The sequence below is a fragment of the Schistocerca cancellata genome, chromosome 5 (assembly GCF_023864275.1).
Source record: "Schistocerca cancellata isolate TAMUIC-IGC-003103 chromosome 5, iqSchCanc2.1, whole genome shotgun sequence".
NCBI lineage: Eukaryota > Metazoa > Arthropoda > Insecta > Orthoptera > Acrididae > Schistocerca > Schistocerca cancellata.
The window spans coordinates 572,940,338-572,958,453 of record NC_064630.1 but is presented as its reverse complement, the minus strand read 5'-3'; the positions used below and the strand labels follow the sequence as shown (position 1 = coordinate 572,958,453).

At 42.2% G+C, this 18,116-nt stretch overlaps 1 protein-coding gene across 2 annotated transcripts in view; it reads left to right on the top strand.

Annotated features, from left to right (window-relative positions):
• The first annotated feature begins 794 nt into the window (after positions 1-794).
• LOC126187456 (tRNA-splicing endonuclease subunit Sen34) overlaps positions 795-18,116 on the top strand; it is a 75,652-nt gene continuing 58,330 nt past the window's right edge. The window contains exons 1-2 of one of the 2 annotated variants that reach the window (XM_049928547.1): positions 795-978; positions 13,892-14,130. In XM_049928547.1, the coding sequence (XP_049784504.1) occupies positions 924-978; positions 13,892-14,130 (294 nt within the window). In that variant the 5' untranslated portion in view covers positions 795-923. The remainder of the gene's footprint in view (positions 979-13,891; positions 14,131-18,116) is intronic. The other variant, XM_049928546.1, reaches the window with a different exon arrangement.

Here is an 18,116-nt window from a genome sequence, read left to right as displayed (position 1 = left end):
TCTGCTCCATAGACTGAACTCGCCTGGGCCTGAATGCATTACGTATCTGTCTCTCAGAATAACTGTTTTGTCAGAACACTGTCTTCAAATGTTGTATCTCACTCGACAGGCTCTCAGGATCAGATACCACATGTGTTCTATGCACATAATGCACTACCGCGTTGTGCAGGGTGAAGGCAGCTTGTGGCCTGCAGATATAGATCTGTATGCATTGGCTTGCGCAACGTGATCTGGCAGCAAACGCGTGAAGACTATTTACAATAAGCATGTAGTTATTAATAATAAAAACCTAACCATCTGTTTCACAAAATAAAAAAAATGTAACTTTTAGGTATTCGTATATTACGTTTGCTCCCATTTCCTTGGAAATTTCTTTCTAAATGTTGATTTTTCTGGTACTATTCATATAATATGCAATTCTAAGGTCATATAATCTGAATATCTACTATACATACAATTAATTCTGCCTCGTTTGAGGCCACTTTAGTAAACAAACTTTCGTTTCGCACGTCAAAAGAGCTATGATTTGAATGACGTGCAGTACCGCGACACTTGCTACACAGCAGTAGCGACAATGGAACTAATCGACAACACGTCAAAGTTGGCCACTTGGTCAATTTTGTATCGAAGTGTTGCAGCGCGCAGTTTCGCTGCCGCTTCGTGAAAACAATATTTTGTTGCGCCGTGCAGCGCCGCTCTGCTGCAGTGCAGCTCCGCTCAGTGCGGTCTCACCTCGAGGGTCTTTCTAAAATCTAACATCTTTGGGAGTAAATCAGAGATCACTGGAATCAATATACTATACTGTGAAGTGTGAATAACTTTGACATAGGTATTAGGTGCAGTATGTTTATCAGATTTGTTAGCAAACAGACTGATACTTCAGTATATGTGATCAGTATTACGTGTTGCTGTGACTGAAATTCATGATGATAACGTTAACAGTTAGCGACGGTAAAGCCTTTGTTTGGAATGCTGATGGCAAGTACTATGAACAACATTATTGGAAATACTGTCGTATTTGTATTTCGTTTATTTCTTCTTTAATGCTTTTCATAACACACTATTGTCTGAACAACTGTTATTTTAGTTACTGGGGTGAAATAAGTAGGAGTCGGTTACTGTGTTGAAATAGTTGTCATAGAGAGAATATTCATCATAGTAATAAGTGAAATTGCAAATTTAAGTAATATATTGGGGAACGGGTAGGTCTATTTCTTGACTTCATAAAAACTGAAAGTAAACACATATACGGCCATAAATCTTATACAGCTGTATTGCTACGCCGCCTTTATTTATAATAGTTACAGATTAGTAAGCAGTTTGATATGTCGTATATTCTTTGGTTCTGTTTCTGAGATGTTCGCCCCTGGCCCGCTACAGTATAAATACAAAGTTCTTTGCTGAGTTTCGGAATTTCGTACTGATAAATGATTGCCTGTCAGTTGCTCATTGTGTTCTAATCCAGCGTGTCTTTCACACTTGGACATATTATTTAGATAGCATTGTTGAGAAATAGTAGGGTATGGCCATTTATACATTGTGAGATAGCTGTTTTATTGATTATGTTCTGGTGTGTCATTCTAGGTGAATACCTAGTCTGATGTCAAGCTGTGGCTTGGTTACTATGGTTGTAAAAGGCTACCACACAGACAATGGGTATTCTCAGTGTTACTGGCCAGAGCATAAAATTTGTATGCAGTACAGTCATACCTTTTCTGCAATAGATGTATGGACTCGTATTTTGGCCAACAAATTATCTAACATGTTAACATCAACGACAAACCTTTCCAAGTTGTGTACGGCCTGAATTTCCTTCCCCTTCGTTAATGCTGACCATAATAATTGTTCAAAGATATGTATGTTATTTCCCAGAACTCAACAATATTTGACAACTTATAAATTTTCAAGTCACACGTTTTTTAATTTAGGAATCCTGTTTCATATTGGAGTATTTTAAATTGCTTTAATCAGTCTTATTTGTCATTACATGTAGCACACTGTAGTAATGATTCAAGCATTCACAACACATATTCAAAGTTAGTAATTTATGAATGTAAAACTTCAAATTTGTAGTGCTGAAGTAATGTGCAGAATATATGGAAACCACTCTCACTGATCTTATACAGAACTGCTGCTATTGGGAAATACAGAAGCGTCCGATTCCACCCGTCTGCTTTGACCCATCACATCACAAATATGGCGGAAACGACCATACACTACGACTCTAATATGGCGCCTATGACGTCATTGCGTAAACATGACCACAAACACAAAAATACATTGAAAAACCAACACACACACACACGTTCCACAAAAAAGCCAATGAAACTAACGGGACAAGCATGGGAAATTGGTGGTTTTTGGGTGGGGACAAAGTAAATATAAACACCACCATACCAAACCACACAACACAAAACTCCCCAAATTCCACTAAACATAACCTCTGGAATCGGACACTTCCCTTGACCTATATAGCTCAACAGCAACTCCCGATACTGGAACACCCACAGCCACAACCACACATTGGAATCTTAACACTTCCCTTGACCTGTTATCCTTAGGACATCTTCACATACAGCCGTCCCTGGTCCAAGACGCCGGAACTTTAGTAAGCCTCATTTCTTCACGACACACTGGACACTTCACGACTTCATCCAAAAATCCGAACAGTTGAAGAAATTTTATTAGAGACAATGCACTGTCCCCCATCATCGCCGACAACCAAAACTGTTGACCTTGTCAGTCATATCCATACCTAGCAAAGACATAAAAAAAGCAATTTACCAAAATTCACACACGATGAACAGAAAAAAACTACAATAACGACGAAATAACAAAACTAAAATCGTTAACTCACTGAAAAAATATTCCACTGAAAGCACAGTCCCTATACCACACACGTGCAATGCTATCACGCAAATGAACCCAATACGCCACTAACACGCTACCCATAAACACACCACCAGAAAGAACCACCCACCACAAAATACGCCATCTATAAACACGCCACACACACAGGGTCAAAGCCGATGGGTGGGATTGGACACTTCGGTTGACCCTGCTATTGTACAAGTAGCTGTAGAATAATGGCTGAAATTGCTAGCTCTTGTACACTTGGCTTTTTATATGTTGTTACTCTGTGATGACAAATGAAAATATAATATTACAGCTTAGTCACATCATACAAGTTTTCAAAATAAAGAAAAGCAATGACATCAACATATAATCACATATTCAAAAACCTCAGAATTTGTTACTGTACTGTTGTAAATTCTTTGATATTGATCTGCAGCACAGTCTGAGGTCTAGATTCATCATTGCTATCATTAAGTCCATATTTAATACACAACATTATGATTACATTTCAACTATGCTTTTGTGACTGGTTTGACCATTTCTAATTTTAGATTGTCTGTTTTTGCCAAAATTCACAACATATTAAATAGTTTTCTGTGTAAACACTTAAAATCATAAAGTGAAGTGAATTCATAAATGTATTAAATAATAGAGAAACCTCCAATCAGTGTTTTGGTGCATATCATGTAGGTATATCGTCCATCTAATGTGGGGGAGTGCTGCAGTTGTCGTCTTACAATGCTGCTCCCCATGCCAGTCACAACCTGTGCAAGCCTTTTTCATTTCTGCATAACTCCTGTGCCCTACATGCATTTCTGTAAGTCTTCCTCAGTGTGTTTTTAACTGTCCTTGTTACAGGATATGTGACGTCAACTTGCCCACACTTTCAGTCAACTGTGCCGTAAATTTCTTTTTTCCCTTGATTAGCTATGTGAGCTGGCCATCTGGTCTACAATATACTTCTGTAAAATCACATTTGTGCTCTCCTTATTGTGTTTCGCCCATCTCATTCTCATCCATTTCATCTTCTCTTTCCATAACATTGCTTTAAAATTCCTTTTCTTAGTATAAGATGAAGCTGTCATCAGCACCAATGTCTATTTGAACACCAATGTGCTTTGCTAGTTGTGATCCTTTTGGAGGTGGTGTGCCATTGCCTTCCTCCGATCTTTGAACTGACTCACCCATCCTGTTATATGGACTCTGAACCAAGGTGCAAATTGGTATTTTTAACATTAACAAACATTGCCAGAGGTGAAAGAAGTGACAAATGATGTACAAATCAGGGATTGAACACCAAAAATCTGTAGCTCATGTTACTATTCTTCCACCTACTAGCATTCTCTTCTTTGATCATTACTGGCTGCCATCTGAGCTCATGACTTGCATGCAACTGCTTCTCTTTTCTCCAAAAGTTTTTTAATTTTCGTATATGTGCTACCTAATGGATAAAGAAGAATGGTTGGTATAAGTAATTTTGGTTTTGACTGGTGATGTAGGAAACATGCAATAAATGCTGTAAACCATATGGTAACTGTAACATGATATCAGTGATGACTTTTTGAAACAGCCTAAGCTACAGATCAGTTTGTCATCACAACCAGTTTTTCTTATAGTTTCATATTTGTTGACTTAACCATCTCCCAGCTAAACTGTCACCTTCCAACCTAATCTAGACCTTGGGCTGTCATCATAACCAGGTTGTTTTACTTTCTCATTCATTGGCTTTGTAATTTAACAATGAAAGTGGATACACACACCAAAAGGTAACGTCACAGCAGCCATTGGCTTTACTAGTGGTCAAAGACAATATTCCTCTTGACCAGCACCTAACTATTCTGTAGTCACGCATGCTTCTACTGCTTTACATTTCTCCTCTATTCTTTCTTGCTTCCCCATTTTGCACTTCCTGTCCTCTTTAATATATTAGACATTTGTTCCATTTTGCCAGTTAGATGGACTGAATTTTTATATTTTTTTCAATATCAATCAAATGTAATAGTATTTCCATTGTTATTCAAAGAATTTTTCCTGGGCATATATTCTCTGTGTAGTTTTGCATCACCTACCATCACTACTTAATTTCTGAAAGTAACCTACTTCTCCTCTGTTGTATTCCTTTCCTATACTTCAGTTAGTTGTTGCCTCCCAACAATCTCTCATTGTTTGAAATTACCTAAGCACTTTCTCTTTAATTTCAAACCTTTTTGAGACAACATGCACTCAGAGAGTGTTCTGCAGTTTAAAACCAAGCTTATAAATCTCTGTCTTGCCATTATATAATCTGCTTGAACCTTCTGGTGTCTCCAGGTATCCTCCACATACACAGTTTCATTCTTGATTCATAAACCAAATGCTTGCAATGGTGAAATCATTCTCTGAGCAAAATTCGACCATCACTTTCATTCCATTTTTGGAGTATTTCACGTACTAGTTTTCCTTCCCCTCCATTTTCTAATATCATATGTCAGTCCCTAATTGCAATTAAATTTGCTTCTCTTCTCTACTGAATAATTTCTTTTATCCCATCATATGTTTTTTCAGTCTCTACATCATCAGTGGAGCCAGTTGGCATAAGAGTGCTGAGTTGCTGTTCTGTCATTTTTAACTGTGACAATCTTTTCATGGCACTCATCATTGTAGTTCACCCCTATTCTAATTTTTGTGTTCATTATTAGATCTATACTGATTATCCCTGTGTGTGTGTGTGTGTGTGTGTGTGTGAGAGAGAGAGAGAGAGAGAGAGAGAGAGAGAAATCACAGTCTTTTCTGAAGAACTAAAACCAGAGAAGATGCTGGGGTCTGGAGCGAGGTTGACATTCTAACTCATACTAAAGGCGTGCTGTTGGGTCAGGTCAGGACTCTGGGCAGCCCAGTCTATTTCCAGAATGTTAGTGTCCACAAACCTTTGCATCACAGATTCTGCTTTATGACAGGGTGCATTGTCATAACTGATATAAACAAACAATGAAACTCCAGGTCGGAATATCAACAATGTAACGAAAAATGGATTGTTACTTACTGTACAGAGGACACGTTAACTTGCAGACAGGGAAAACTTTTCGCATTTGCCTTGTTAGTATCCCCCTACGGGTCCAGGGGTTAGAAAAGGCCCAAGGTATCCCTGCCTGTCGTAAGAGGCAACTAAAAGAGTCTCACACTTTTCGGCCCTTTAAGTTCAGGTCCCATTTTATGGTTTGACCTGCCACTTTCCAAATTCTACGGAAGTGTGGGCCATATGGGGAAGGACGCCTTACGTGGTGCATGAGTTATCCACAGTGCCCTTAGATTCGATCTCCTGAGCCTCATGTCATGGCTTTGCATCCCCACCTGCAATTCAACTATTTGGGCGAGGACACTTTCTGGGTATGTCATCTTCTGTCATTGTCTCCTGTCCTCTTTTGCCCCCATGACAGTATTGTATTTCTCTGTGTCCAGTATCCAGCACAGTAGCCAATCCGTTGTGGTGGGGCTGTCATGTAACCATTTGGTGGTAGCCCCCTGACAACGCAGGGTTTGCACTGCTGATGCCTGGTCTGCAGACTCCCCACGTATGCCAGGGAGTAGATGCCTGTCTTCCTGGGGCATCAGAACTCCTGGCAATGGCCATCATGCCAGGTGGCTTTTGCTGTGGCTGGGTGGCACCCATGGGGAGAGACCCTGATTGGAGAGGGTGGCATGAGGGCGGATGACCCGCAATGAAGCCGACTACGTCATCTCTTGCTGGTGATTGTACGGTGCCAGCAGTCTAAGCAGGGCAAGATCAAGTACAATGCTGACAGATATTACCCTAAATCGTTTCCCTCCCTCGCTACACCATGGGAGGAATGTAGGGCTACAGAAAGAAGAGAGCCATATTCGCCTCGTTATTTAGTCTTTAGCAGAATGGACAGGGACTCCTTTCTACCTATAAAGCCTCAATTTTTTGTTGAACATCTTGAGGATAATTTTAGGGAAGTGACAGCGCTGTCCAAGATGAGAAGCGGTGCAGTCTTGATTCAGATAGCATCCCCAGCTCAATCCCGGGTGTTACTCGCTTGTGACCGGCTGGGTGATGTTCCTGTTTCCGTCACTTCCCATAAAAGCCTCAACGTAGCCCAGGGGATTATTTTCCATCGCAACCTCCTCTTGCAGTCTGACAACGAGCTCCATGCCAATCTAGAATGGTGGGGTGATTCATTGTCTGAAAAGATCAAGGTGATGGTTTACTGCTGTGATTTTAAACCATATTTCCCTCCCCCTGCGCAGTGCTTTAAGTGCTGGAAATTCGGGCACATGACTTCCCGCTGCACTTCCAACGTCACATGTCAAGACTGATGACGTCCACTGTATCCAGATACTCCCTGTGTGCCTCCTCCCACTTGTATCAACTGCAAAGAGCAGCACTCCCCCTGCTCTCCAGACTGCACACTACTCCAAAAGGACGGAAAATCATGGAGTACAAGACCCTGGACTGGTAGACTTACCAAGAGGCTAAACGTAAATTTGAACTATTACACCCCACCCAGTTGATGTCCACATATGCTGCAGCTACATTACCATCGCCATCACAAGTACCAGTTGTACCACACACTGTGCCACCAACAGTGGGCCCTCCGGGCCTCCAGAATACATCTGCCCCCTTGGTGGTAGGGGGAAAATCTCCTTCCATTGCTCCGAAAGCACCTACTTCAGGAGCGAGCCACCCCCCCCCCCCCCCCCCCCAAATGCAGGAGACATCGGTCTCTTCCCCCAACCAGAGAAGGAACAGCCTCCCCTGGCCCCTCTCATGTGGAAGGAGTCCCTTGGGACCCTCTCTCCCTATGTCTCTACTAATGCCACAGCGGACACTCACCAGTGGCTAAAGGAGCCAAAAGCTGCTGGACAAAGAGCTTCAAGGTCTTCCTCCATGTCTGAAGCTACTTCAGAGAAGTTCTCCCAGCAAGCCCCTAAAGAGAAGCAAGAGGGCAAGCAAACAAAGAAGTCTGCTAAGAAAAAGGATTCTCCGGTGGCCCCAACACCACCATTCCTACAGATTCTGCACCTGTGGATGAGGTGGAGATCTCAGCGTCCCCCGAGGACCTGGATCTCACTGTTGCCTCATCCGCAATAGGAATGTATACAAATACTCAATTGGTGGCAACAGGTGACACTGAGGCGTAACCTGACTCCCTGCATGCTTCATGCCTTCCCAGCCTCACGATAACATCATCCTCCAGTGGAATGGCTGCGGTTTTTTCCACCACCTGGCAGAGCTACGGCAACTGTTAAGTTTTACACCTGCTTTCTGCATTGCTCTCCAAGAAACCTGGTTCCCGGCAATGCGGACCCCTGCCCTTCGTGGCTATAGGGGATATTACAAGAACCGTAGTGACTATAGTAGTGTCAGGTGGAGTTTGTGTATATGTCCTGAACTTAGTATGTTGTGAACCTGTGCGTCTTCAAATCCCTCTTGAAGCTCTGGCTATCAGGATAAGGACGACGCAGGAAATAACTGTCTGCAACGTATTATCTTCCTCCAGATGGTGCAGCACCCCTGAACACATTGGCTGCACTGATTCATCAACTCCCTGAACCTTTTCTACTTTTGAAAGAGTTTAATGCCCATAACCCCTTGTGTGGTGGCACTGTGCTTACTGGCTGAGGTAGAGATGTCAAAACTTTCCTGTGTCAACTCGACCTCTGCTTCTTACATACTGGGGCCCCCACACATTTCAGTGTGGCTCATGGCACTTACTCAGCCATTGATGTCTCCACCTGCAGCCCAGGACTTCTCCCATCTGTCCACTGGACAGCCCACGATGACTTGTGTGTGGTAGTGACCACTTTCCCATCTTCCTGTCACTCCCCCAGCACCATTCCCCTGGACATCTACCAAGATGGGCTTTAAACAAGGCAGACTGGGAAGCTTTCACCTCTGCTGTCACCATTGAATCTCCCCCACATGGTACCATTGATGTGGTAGTTGAGCAGGTCACGAGAACAATAGTATCTGCTGCAGAAAACAGGATCTCTTGTTCTTTGGGTGCCCCTGACAAAAGTCAGTACCTTGATGGTCACCAGAAATCACTGAGGCCATTAAAGAGCATCAGCGTGCTCTATAGCAACATAATTGGCACCCTTCCCTAGAGAAAGTAATAGCTTTTAAACAGCTCCGTGCCCACGTTTGCCAGCTTATAAAAAGATGGAAACAGGTGTGTTGGGAGAGGTATGTCTCAACCATTGGGTGCCAAACATCACCTTCCCAAGTCTGGATGAAGATCAGATGTGTTTGTGCGTACCAGACCCCGACAGGTGTTACTGGCATTAACATCAATGGCGTGTTATCTACCAATGCAAACGCAATTGCCGAGCCTCTGTGTAAGAGAATTATTCACCAGCATTTTGCACCCTCAAACAGCGGATGGAAAGGAAAGCCCTCTCATCACTGAATGTCACAGTGAACCCTCTAATGCTCCATTTACAGAGTGGGAGCTCTTCAGCGTCCTTGCACATTGCCCCAACACAGCTCCTGGGCCAGATCGGATCGACAGTCAGATGATCAGAAATCTCTCGTTCGACTACAAGCGACATTTCCTCGCCATCTTCAACCAGATCTGGTGTGATGGCATCTTTCTATCTCAGTGGCGGGAGAATACCATCATTCCAGTGCTCAGACTCGGTAAAAACTTGCTTGATGTGGCTAGCTATTGGCCCATCAGCCTCACCAACATTCATTGTAAGCTGTTAGAACGTATAGTAAGTCGGCAGTTGTGTTGGATCCTGGAGTCACGTGGCCTACTGGCTCCATGTCAGGGCGGTTTCCGCCAGGGTCACTCTACCATTGATAATCTAGTTTCCCTCGAGTCTGCCATCCAAACAGCCTTTTCCAGATGCCAACACCTGGTTGCCGTCTTTTTTGATTTACGAAAAGCTTATGACACGACCTGGTGACATCATATCCTTGCCACATTAAATGAGTGGGGTCTCCAGGGCCCACTCCCGATTTTTATCCAAAATTTCCTATCGCTCCATACTTCCTGTGTGCAAGTTGGTGCCTCCTTTAGGTCCCCCCATATCCAGGAGAATGAGGTCCCCCAGGACTCTGTATCGAGTGTATTCTATTTTTAGTGGCCATTAACGCTCTAGCAGCAGCTGTTGGTCTCACCTTCTTTCTATGCAGACAACTTCTGCATTTAATACTGTTCCTCCAGTACCGGTGTTTCCGAGCGCCACCTACAGGTAGCCATCCACAAGGCGTAGTCATGGGCTCTAGCCCACGGCTTCCAGTTTTCAGCCATGAAGTTGTGTGTCACGCACTTCTGTCGGTGTCGTATCTTTCATCCGGAACCAGAACTTACCTTAATGATGATCCACTCACTGTAGTGGAGACATATCGATTTTTAGGACTGGTTTTCGATGCCCGATTGACGTGCCATCTTCTTAAGCTGAAGTGGAAGTGCTGGCAGCACCTCAATGCCCTCCACTGCCTGAACAACACCAACTGGAGTGCAGATCGCTCTACGCTGCTGCAGCTCTACAGAGCCCTCGTTCAATCCCGCCTTGACTACGGGAGTTTGGTTTATGTTTTGGTGGCACCCTCAGCATTGCGTTTACTTGACCCAGTGCACCCCTGTGGTGTTCAACTGGCGACAGGAGCTTTTAGGTTGAGTCTGGTGACCAGCGTCATGGTGGGGGCTGGAGTCCCTCTATTGAAGATTAGGCGTGCACAACTGATCAACAGTTACGTTGCACACATTCATAGCATGCCTGAGCATCCAAATTACTGTCTCCTATTCCCATCCACAGCAGTTCATTTCCCGCATCGGAGGCCCAGGTCAGGGCTTAAGATTGCAGTTCGCATCCAATCTCTTCTGTCTGAAGTGGAGTCCTTGCCTTTACCACCTATACTCGAGGTCCATTCACATACACCTCCATGGTGTACACCTAGGCCTAAGCTTTGCCTCGACCTTTCACATGGTCCTGAGGACTCAGTTAACCCCGCAGCTGTCTGCTGTCACTTCCTCTTGATTCTTGACGTGTACCGGGACCATGAAGTGGTTTACACTGATGGCTGACGGTCATGTTGGCTTCACATATGTTCATGGAGGACATATTGAACAGCACTCCTTGCCAGATGGCTGCAGTGTTTTCACTGTAGAGCTGGTGGCCATTTCTCGTGCTCTTGAGCGCATCCGCTCAAGCCCTGGTAAGTCATTTCTTCTCTGTGCTCACTCCTTGAGCAGCCTACAAGCTATTGACCAGTGCTACCCCTGCCATCCTTTTGTAGTGACCATCCAGGAGTTCATCTATGCCCTGGAACGGTCCAGTCATTCCATGGTGTTTGTGTGGACCCCAGGCCACGTCGAAATCCCAGGAAATGAACTTGCCGACAGGCTGACCAAACATACTACACGGAAACCGCTTCTGGAGATTGGCATACCTGTAACTGATCTGCGATCATCATTATGCCACAAGGTTTATCAGCTTTTGGAGACGGGATGGCATAATCTGAATATGCACAACAAACTGTGTGCTCTTAAGGAGACTACGGATGTGTGGAAGACCTCTCGCTGGGACTCTTTAGTTCTCTGCCGGCTCCACATTGGCCATAGGTGGCTAAAACATGGCTGTCTCCTCCATTGCGAGGACCCACCTTGGTGTCACTGTGGCTCACATATGACTGTCATTCACATCTTGCTGGACTGCCCACTTTTAGCCACTCTGCAGCAGACTTTTAACCTTCCCAGCACTCTACCTTTGGCGTTGGGCAACAATGCCAATGCCTCAACAGCAGATTTAGTTTTACGCTTTATTTGTGAGGGGTTTTTTAATCATACCATCTAAGGCATTTAGCCTTGTCTCTGAGGTCACCACCCTCCCTCCATTTTAACTCTGTCACACTTTATTTGCATTTGTTTGTCCAGGTGGTCGTCTTTTCCCTATATGTGTTCATCTCACCTTGTCTTTTTGGGGTGGACTTATGTGTTGCAGTGTGGCTGGCTCATCCTCTTTTTATTATTGTGATCAGCCAGCCCAGACCATATGCTCTATGGTTTTAATACCATGTGGTGTATGTTTTCCCCATTTTTTTGTTCATTCCATACATTTTCTTTGTAGGTGTGGTGTTGGGTGTTCTTGCACCTTGAGCCTTTCTTGTGTCAGATAAAAGGGACTGATGACCCTGTAGTTTGGTCCCTTTATACCCCAAACCAACAAACCAACCTTGTAAGTCCATCTGTTTTGAATGATTGTATGCTGTCCTGTTGTTAATCAGTACAGCAATTTTTGTATTTGTGTTAATGTCTTGTCCACTTCCTTTTGGTACAGGTTCCTAATGGAGTCTGTGTGAAGTAAATATAATTTATTAACCTCTTATTGTATTTTTTTCTTCTCCTCCTATTCAGCATGGTGGCTCAGTGATAAAGTGCAAGACAAATCCAGAGACCTTTGGTTCAACCCAAAGATAGTCCTAGAATTTTTAACTGTGACTTATCACTTCTTTCACCTCTGGCTATGTTTCGAATTGTGAAAAATGTCAAGTTGCAGTGTCATTCAGAATCCATGTTACACAGTAGATCCTTGTATAACTGGCTGAGTGAGTCAGTTCAGAGGTCAGAGAAAGGCAACAACATACCACATCCAACAGAACCAGGCCTAGTAAAGCACTGTGGTGTTCAAAACAGTCTTCAAATAGCTGACAGCTTTACTCTTTTATATATTTCTGTGTCTAATATTACACAGTAAAGAACTGATGCTCTCTCACATCCTCTAAATATTATTGTATCCTTTATATGTAGTTCTCTTGGTAATAATGGCAAAGCATGAACAACCCGTAACTTCAGGCAGGTTACGTATATTTATACAGACTTTTCAGTAACATTATTTCCAGTCTGTTGGGAGTCACAAAATTTCTTACAAGTTTTTTTTCCCCCCATTCTCTGCAATTGTTCCTACTATATTTTGGTTGAGTAAGTATCCAAGTCTTGACTTGAGATCTTCACATAAAATTATGTAAGGGCTACTGTTGCACATTAGGCCTTCAGACACTTTTGGTCTAATTGATTTTCCTTTTGTGTGGTGTGTGGACAGCAATCAGGATTAGTAATTCTTTTTTTAGGGTTGAACTTAATATGTGGACACTGACATAAAGGTAATTATTTACTATCTTTCACCACTTTTTATGTACATATTGTGGCTGCCTTAGTCGTATAAGAGGTAGTAAAATGAAAACAAATAAAAAAAACATGTCGCGAAGGCTGTTTTGACCATGCGGCAGAAGTTTTGTTAGGAACCCTTAACACGTCCTCCATACAGTCCTAATCTCTCTCCATGTGATGTCCATCTTTTTGGAGCCCTGAAGAAAGACATTTGCGGCTGTCAGTTTGTTTCGTATGAAGAGCTACACGCTTGGTTATGATCATGGTTCTGTAGGCAACCACAAACATTCTTTGTGTGAAAACATGGACCGTCTTGTCTCACAGTTGGATAAATGCTTTAAAAGTTATGGTGATTACTTTTGTAATAATAAACAGTTTGCTTACTGTTTTACTATAATTTTCATTTGACTGCCCCTTATAGTTTTTGCTGTTTCTTCTTGATTTGTTAAATCTCTTATATTCCCTGCAACTATGTTAAGGGTTTTGGTATTTTATTTTGTTTTTCTTCACAGCTCTTTTTGCATATTTTAAATAGCCGCGATTCCGTGAATGGGGTACTAAGAGCAGGTAAGACCGGTAGGGGGCTGCCATTTTAACTTCCTGTTGTAAATCTCTATCTAATGAGAAATGGTACAGAATTTTTAGTTTATCAAGTGTTAAGTTCATACCACCAACACTTATGTATGAAAAAAAGACACTTAGGAATCACAGCATCAGTCCTCTAGCCACTTTACAAGCATTAAAACCGCAAGCACGTATAATTTTTGGAAACAGTAAATTAGTTAGAAAGTCACCTGTATATAATGCCAGGTGGAGTTAACGTAATCCAATAATCCATCTGTTGATGTGGTATCAAATATAACTATAAATAGTGTATGTATGTGTTGATTTGTAAATTGTTATCTAATCATTTACAGATTGGCTGACACTTAGAGAACAACACCGTATTATTGGAAATCTCATAGGGTGCTTGCCACATATGCCACGGCAAGAGACATTTCTCGGTCTACCGTTGGAACTTTTGCCAGAGGAAGCAACATTACTAGTTGAGAAAAAAATTGCAACTTTAGCTCGTTTCCCATCACTGTCCCGAGCACCTGGCTCTGGGATCCAAAATGAATATGAAAAATACAGGAAAAGAATTTATGAAGAACAGGTAAAAATAATTCAGTTAATTATCAGATTTGTGCTGCTTACCGTATGCATATTCCAATATAACTGTAATGTAAAACTTATCTTCTGATCTGGTATAGTTATTAAATGGAAATAGTGAAGAGAGGAATGTTGTAAAATGTTTTATAATGCCAATGCTTAGAGGATTATGTAAACACAATGAGGAAAACTAGATTATTTACTTTCCTGACTCCATCTCTACTCTATGTGTACAGCTTAGGCAAGTATATTAGCACATGTAAAAATCTAATGCTTTAAATTTTGTGGGCATTAATTATTTTTTGTGGTCAAAGTTGAGTTTCTTTTATCAGGCAAATTTATTTTTTAAGCTTTCATTCACCTTTTTTGTATAATATTGTTTACAGTTTTCCAACTTACAAAATATATGTCACAGTTTCCAAAAGTTACAGTGTATTAATAATCTACCTGTGTCCAGTATGAAGTATACTGTTTCAAGTGAAGTATGTGATGGAGTTCCTGGGCTTTGCGTTTGTAAATGTGTTCTCCTGATTATCACATCTGAGTGATGTGATGGAAGTACACTACTATAGTCATGGGTCCAAGGAGCAGAAGAAGACTGATTGGAAGACCACAGACAAGATGGAGAGACTGGGTGAAGGATGATGTGAATTGAGGAGACTACAAGGAGAAGAAATGCTGAACAATAGACTTCGGGAGAAAAGAGAAGTTTGGAAGAGACTCTGTTAATGATCTGCATAAACAAAACGTTTCAGGAAGAAAAAGAAAAAGAGGACAGAGCACATCTCTTCCAGCATTATATAGCAGTTGTGGAGTCCTAGCTAGGGTGAAGGTGCCAGGTCTACAGATAAGAAAGATCTTCATATCCCCATGCATTATTTACACCATCCTCTATGTAAGGAATCAGATCCACTGGTAGACTTTGTGCCGAGGCTGGTGCCACTATCCATCTAGTGACAGCTTCTCAAGGCAAGTCAGGTGTACAGTTCCATGTCTGATCAACAATCATGTCTGTTTCACCTTATTAAACATCCTGTTGTTGGAGGTGACTCCCACAAATCACATACAAACCAGTCATTCAAGATCGGTGTGAAGCAAGATCACGTGTTGTTTGGCTTTGACCGAAATTCACTCTTTGGCAAGGGTTGGGGCTTATTACTGCCATAGCTATTATGAACTGCTACAGCAGAAATTTTAAGCTTACTTCCTCTTAAGAGGGACAGGGATACAGACTATGTCTGCGCCGGCCGCGGTGGCCGAGTGGTTCTAGGCGCTTCAGTCTGGAACCGTGCGACTGCTATGGTCGCAGGTTTGGATCCTGCCTTGGGCATGGATGTGTGTAATGTCCTTAGGTCAGTTAGGTTTAAGTAGTTCTAAGTTCTAGGGAAGTGATGACCTCAGATGTTAAGTCCCATAGTGCTCAGAGCCATTTGAACTATGTCTGTAATGTATTGTTTTATGACTTATCAGTGTATACTGATGGCTCAAAAGAGGAAATTACCTTTGGTGTTCTGTAATTTAACCCATTCATGCCCTCCAGGTCAACAGATTTAGCATTGTTGATGCAAAGATGCATGACAGCATATGAGACTGTTGGTAATATCAAATTCCTCATGTGCTTGGCCTCCATAAGTGCACTTCAGGCCATCAAATACATGCACCCATTGGAGAAAACAGATGAGACCATTCACAATCCCCTCCTCTGCCTACAATGACTAGGAGAGGAAGCTTTACTTTGCCTTGTTCCATAGCGCATAGAAATTCCAGATATCGAAATGCTGAATCCAGCAGCTACAGAGGCCTAAATGATTCTTACTGTGTCACAATGTGTTTTTCCTAGGAAGGATGAATGAAAAACACTAATTGTGTAAAACTCTGTTTGCTTTGTTTATGATATTCAGAAGATTAACACTGGCACAGCCCAGATTTGTTGTTATGTTTCATACCTTACATAAAGTATACAGTGCAGTTCCACACAAACTGCCTGCTAAGCAAAGTATATTTTTATGGAATTTTGAAACAGATGCAGTTAGATTGAAGATTTTGTAACAGACAGAATTCAGTAAACAATTATTAACTGGAGGAGGGGAAGGGGGGGATTGTCGAAGGCAGAAGTAGTGTCCAGTGTATTCAAGGAAGTGCAATAGGACTATTACCATTTGTGATGTATGCCTACAAATTACCTGGCTGGCTAAAATTGTAGATTGCTGAGACTGCTTGTAGATGATGAGCACTTGGTACAGAACTGGCTGATGGGCCTCAAGATAAACATAATACAGTGTGGGTAAATGGATAGAAAACGTTATATTGTTTGACCACACAATCAGTGGGTGATCAGCTTCATTAGTCATTCACAACTCCTATTTATTAGGAGTATCTGAAAGAAGATCACTTCCAGAGTCCTCGTTCAACCAATTTTTTAGTATTGTTCATAAGTTTAGGACTCTAATCAAATTGAATTAATAGAAGAACCAGAAAATATTCATGTGCAGTTTGGTACACATTTTTTTAGATCACATGAGAGCATCAAAGAAGGGCTCAGTGATTTGCAGTAGGACATGCTAAAAAAAAGGGTCGGGTCCATTGTGGAGAAATTTCCTCTCAAAATTCCCAGAGCCAACATTCCAGTATGAATCAAGAAACATATTACTGCCTTTGTTACGCAAGAACCATATAAAATTAGATATATTTCAGCCTAAACAGGAGGGTGGTTTGGGGATTAACCTGATACAGTCTGTGCAGAATACTGTGGCCAGTAGTTGCACAGATGGCAGGGCACGTGTGGAGAGAGCAGTAGTGGTGGGAGCTGTGGGCAGCTGCTGTAGGGGAAATACCGACCAATGGAGGGGAAGTACGATTCTAAACTGAAGGCTACACCCACATTTTTTGTAAATATTGAGTGGGGCCCCTCCATGCCCACACTTGCGTGGTGACAATTCAAAAAGATCTGTCACCGCTGCTTTGGTTAGTAACTAAAAAAATTCCGCCAAAAAATGCAGTGATTTATTTTTGCCTGATTTGTTAACCATTTGTAACTTTCAGAGAAGTGTCAAGAGTGATGAATTTTGAGTAAAATCTACACATTTCTCTTGCTGCAATGTTAAAATTTGCTTTTTTTTGCCAAAACACAGCAGAGTTTACACAGTCTCACCTCACTAATATGTTGTGCAGACACAGTTGCGAAAAAATTCTGAAACTGTGGTTTATTAAGTGAGGAACCGAGGAAAAGTAGGTTAGTATCTTATGAAAAAGCACCTCCTTGGTACAAAATAATTGTGTAATTTCTTCATCTATGTTGTTCCAAAACCCGTAGCATTTCTCATTTCACCAGCTATCGATGGGCATTAAAAATTGCATTCTTTTATCAAAAACATCTGTAGCTAATGGAATAACACAGTAGATAATAAAGTTTTGCATAATAACCATAAGGCAAAATACTCTCCTCTTTCCATGCTATCATTTGCCAAAATCTCATTTTGATATCTTAAACTGTTTATCCCCCCATGAACCATGGACCTTGTCGTTGGTGGGGAGGCTTGCGTGCCTCAGCGATACAGATAGCCGTACCGTAGGTACAACCACAACGGAGGGGTATCTGTTGAGAGGCCAGACAAACGTGTGGTTCCTGAAGAGAGGCAGCAGCCTTTTCAGTAGTTGCAAGGGCAACAGTCTGGATGATTGACTGATCTGGCCTTGTAACAATAACCAAAACGGCCTTGCTGTGCTGGTACTGCGAACGGCTGAAAGCAAGGGGAAACTACGGCCGTAATTTTTCCCGAGGGCATGCAGCTTTACTGTATGATTAAATGATGATGGCGTCCTCTTGGGTAAAATATTCCGGAGGTAAAATAGTCCCCCATTCGGATCTCCGGGCGGGGACTACTCAGGAGGACGTCGTTATCAGGAGAAAGAAAACTGGCGTTCTACGGATCGGAGCGTGGAATGTCAGATCACTTAATCGGGCAGGTAGGTTAGAAAATTTAAAAAGGG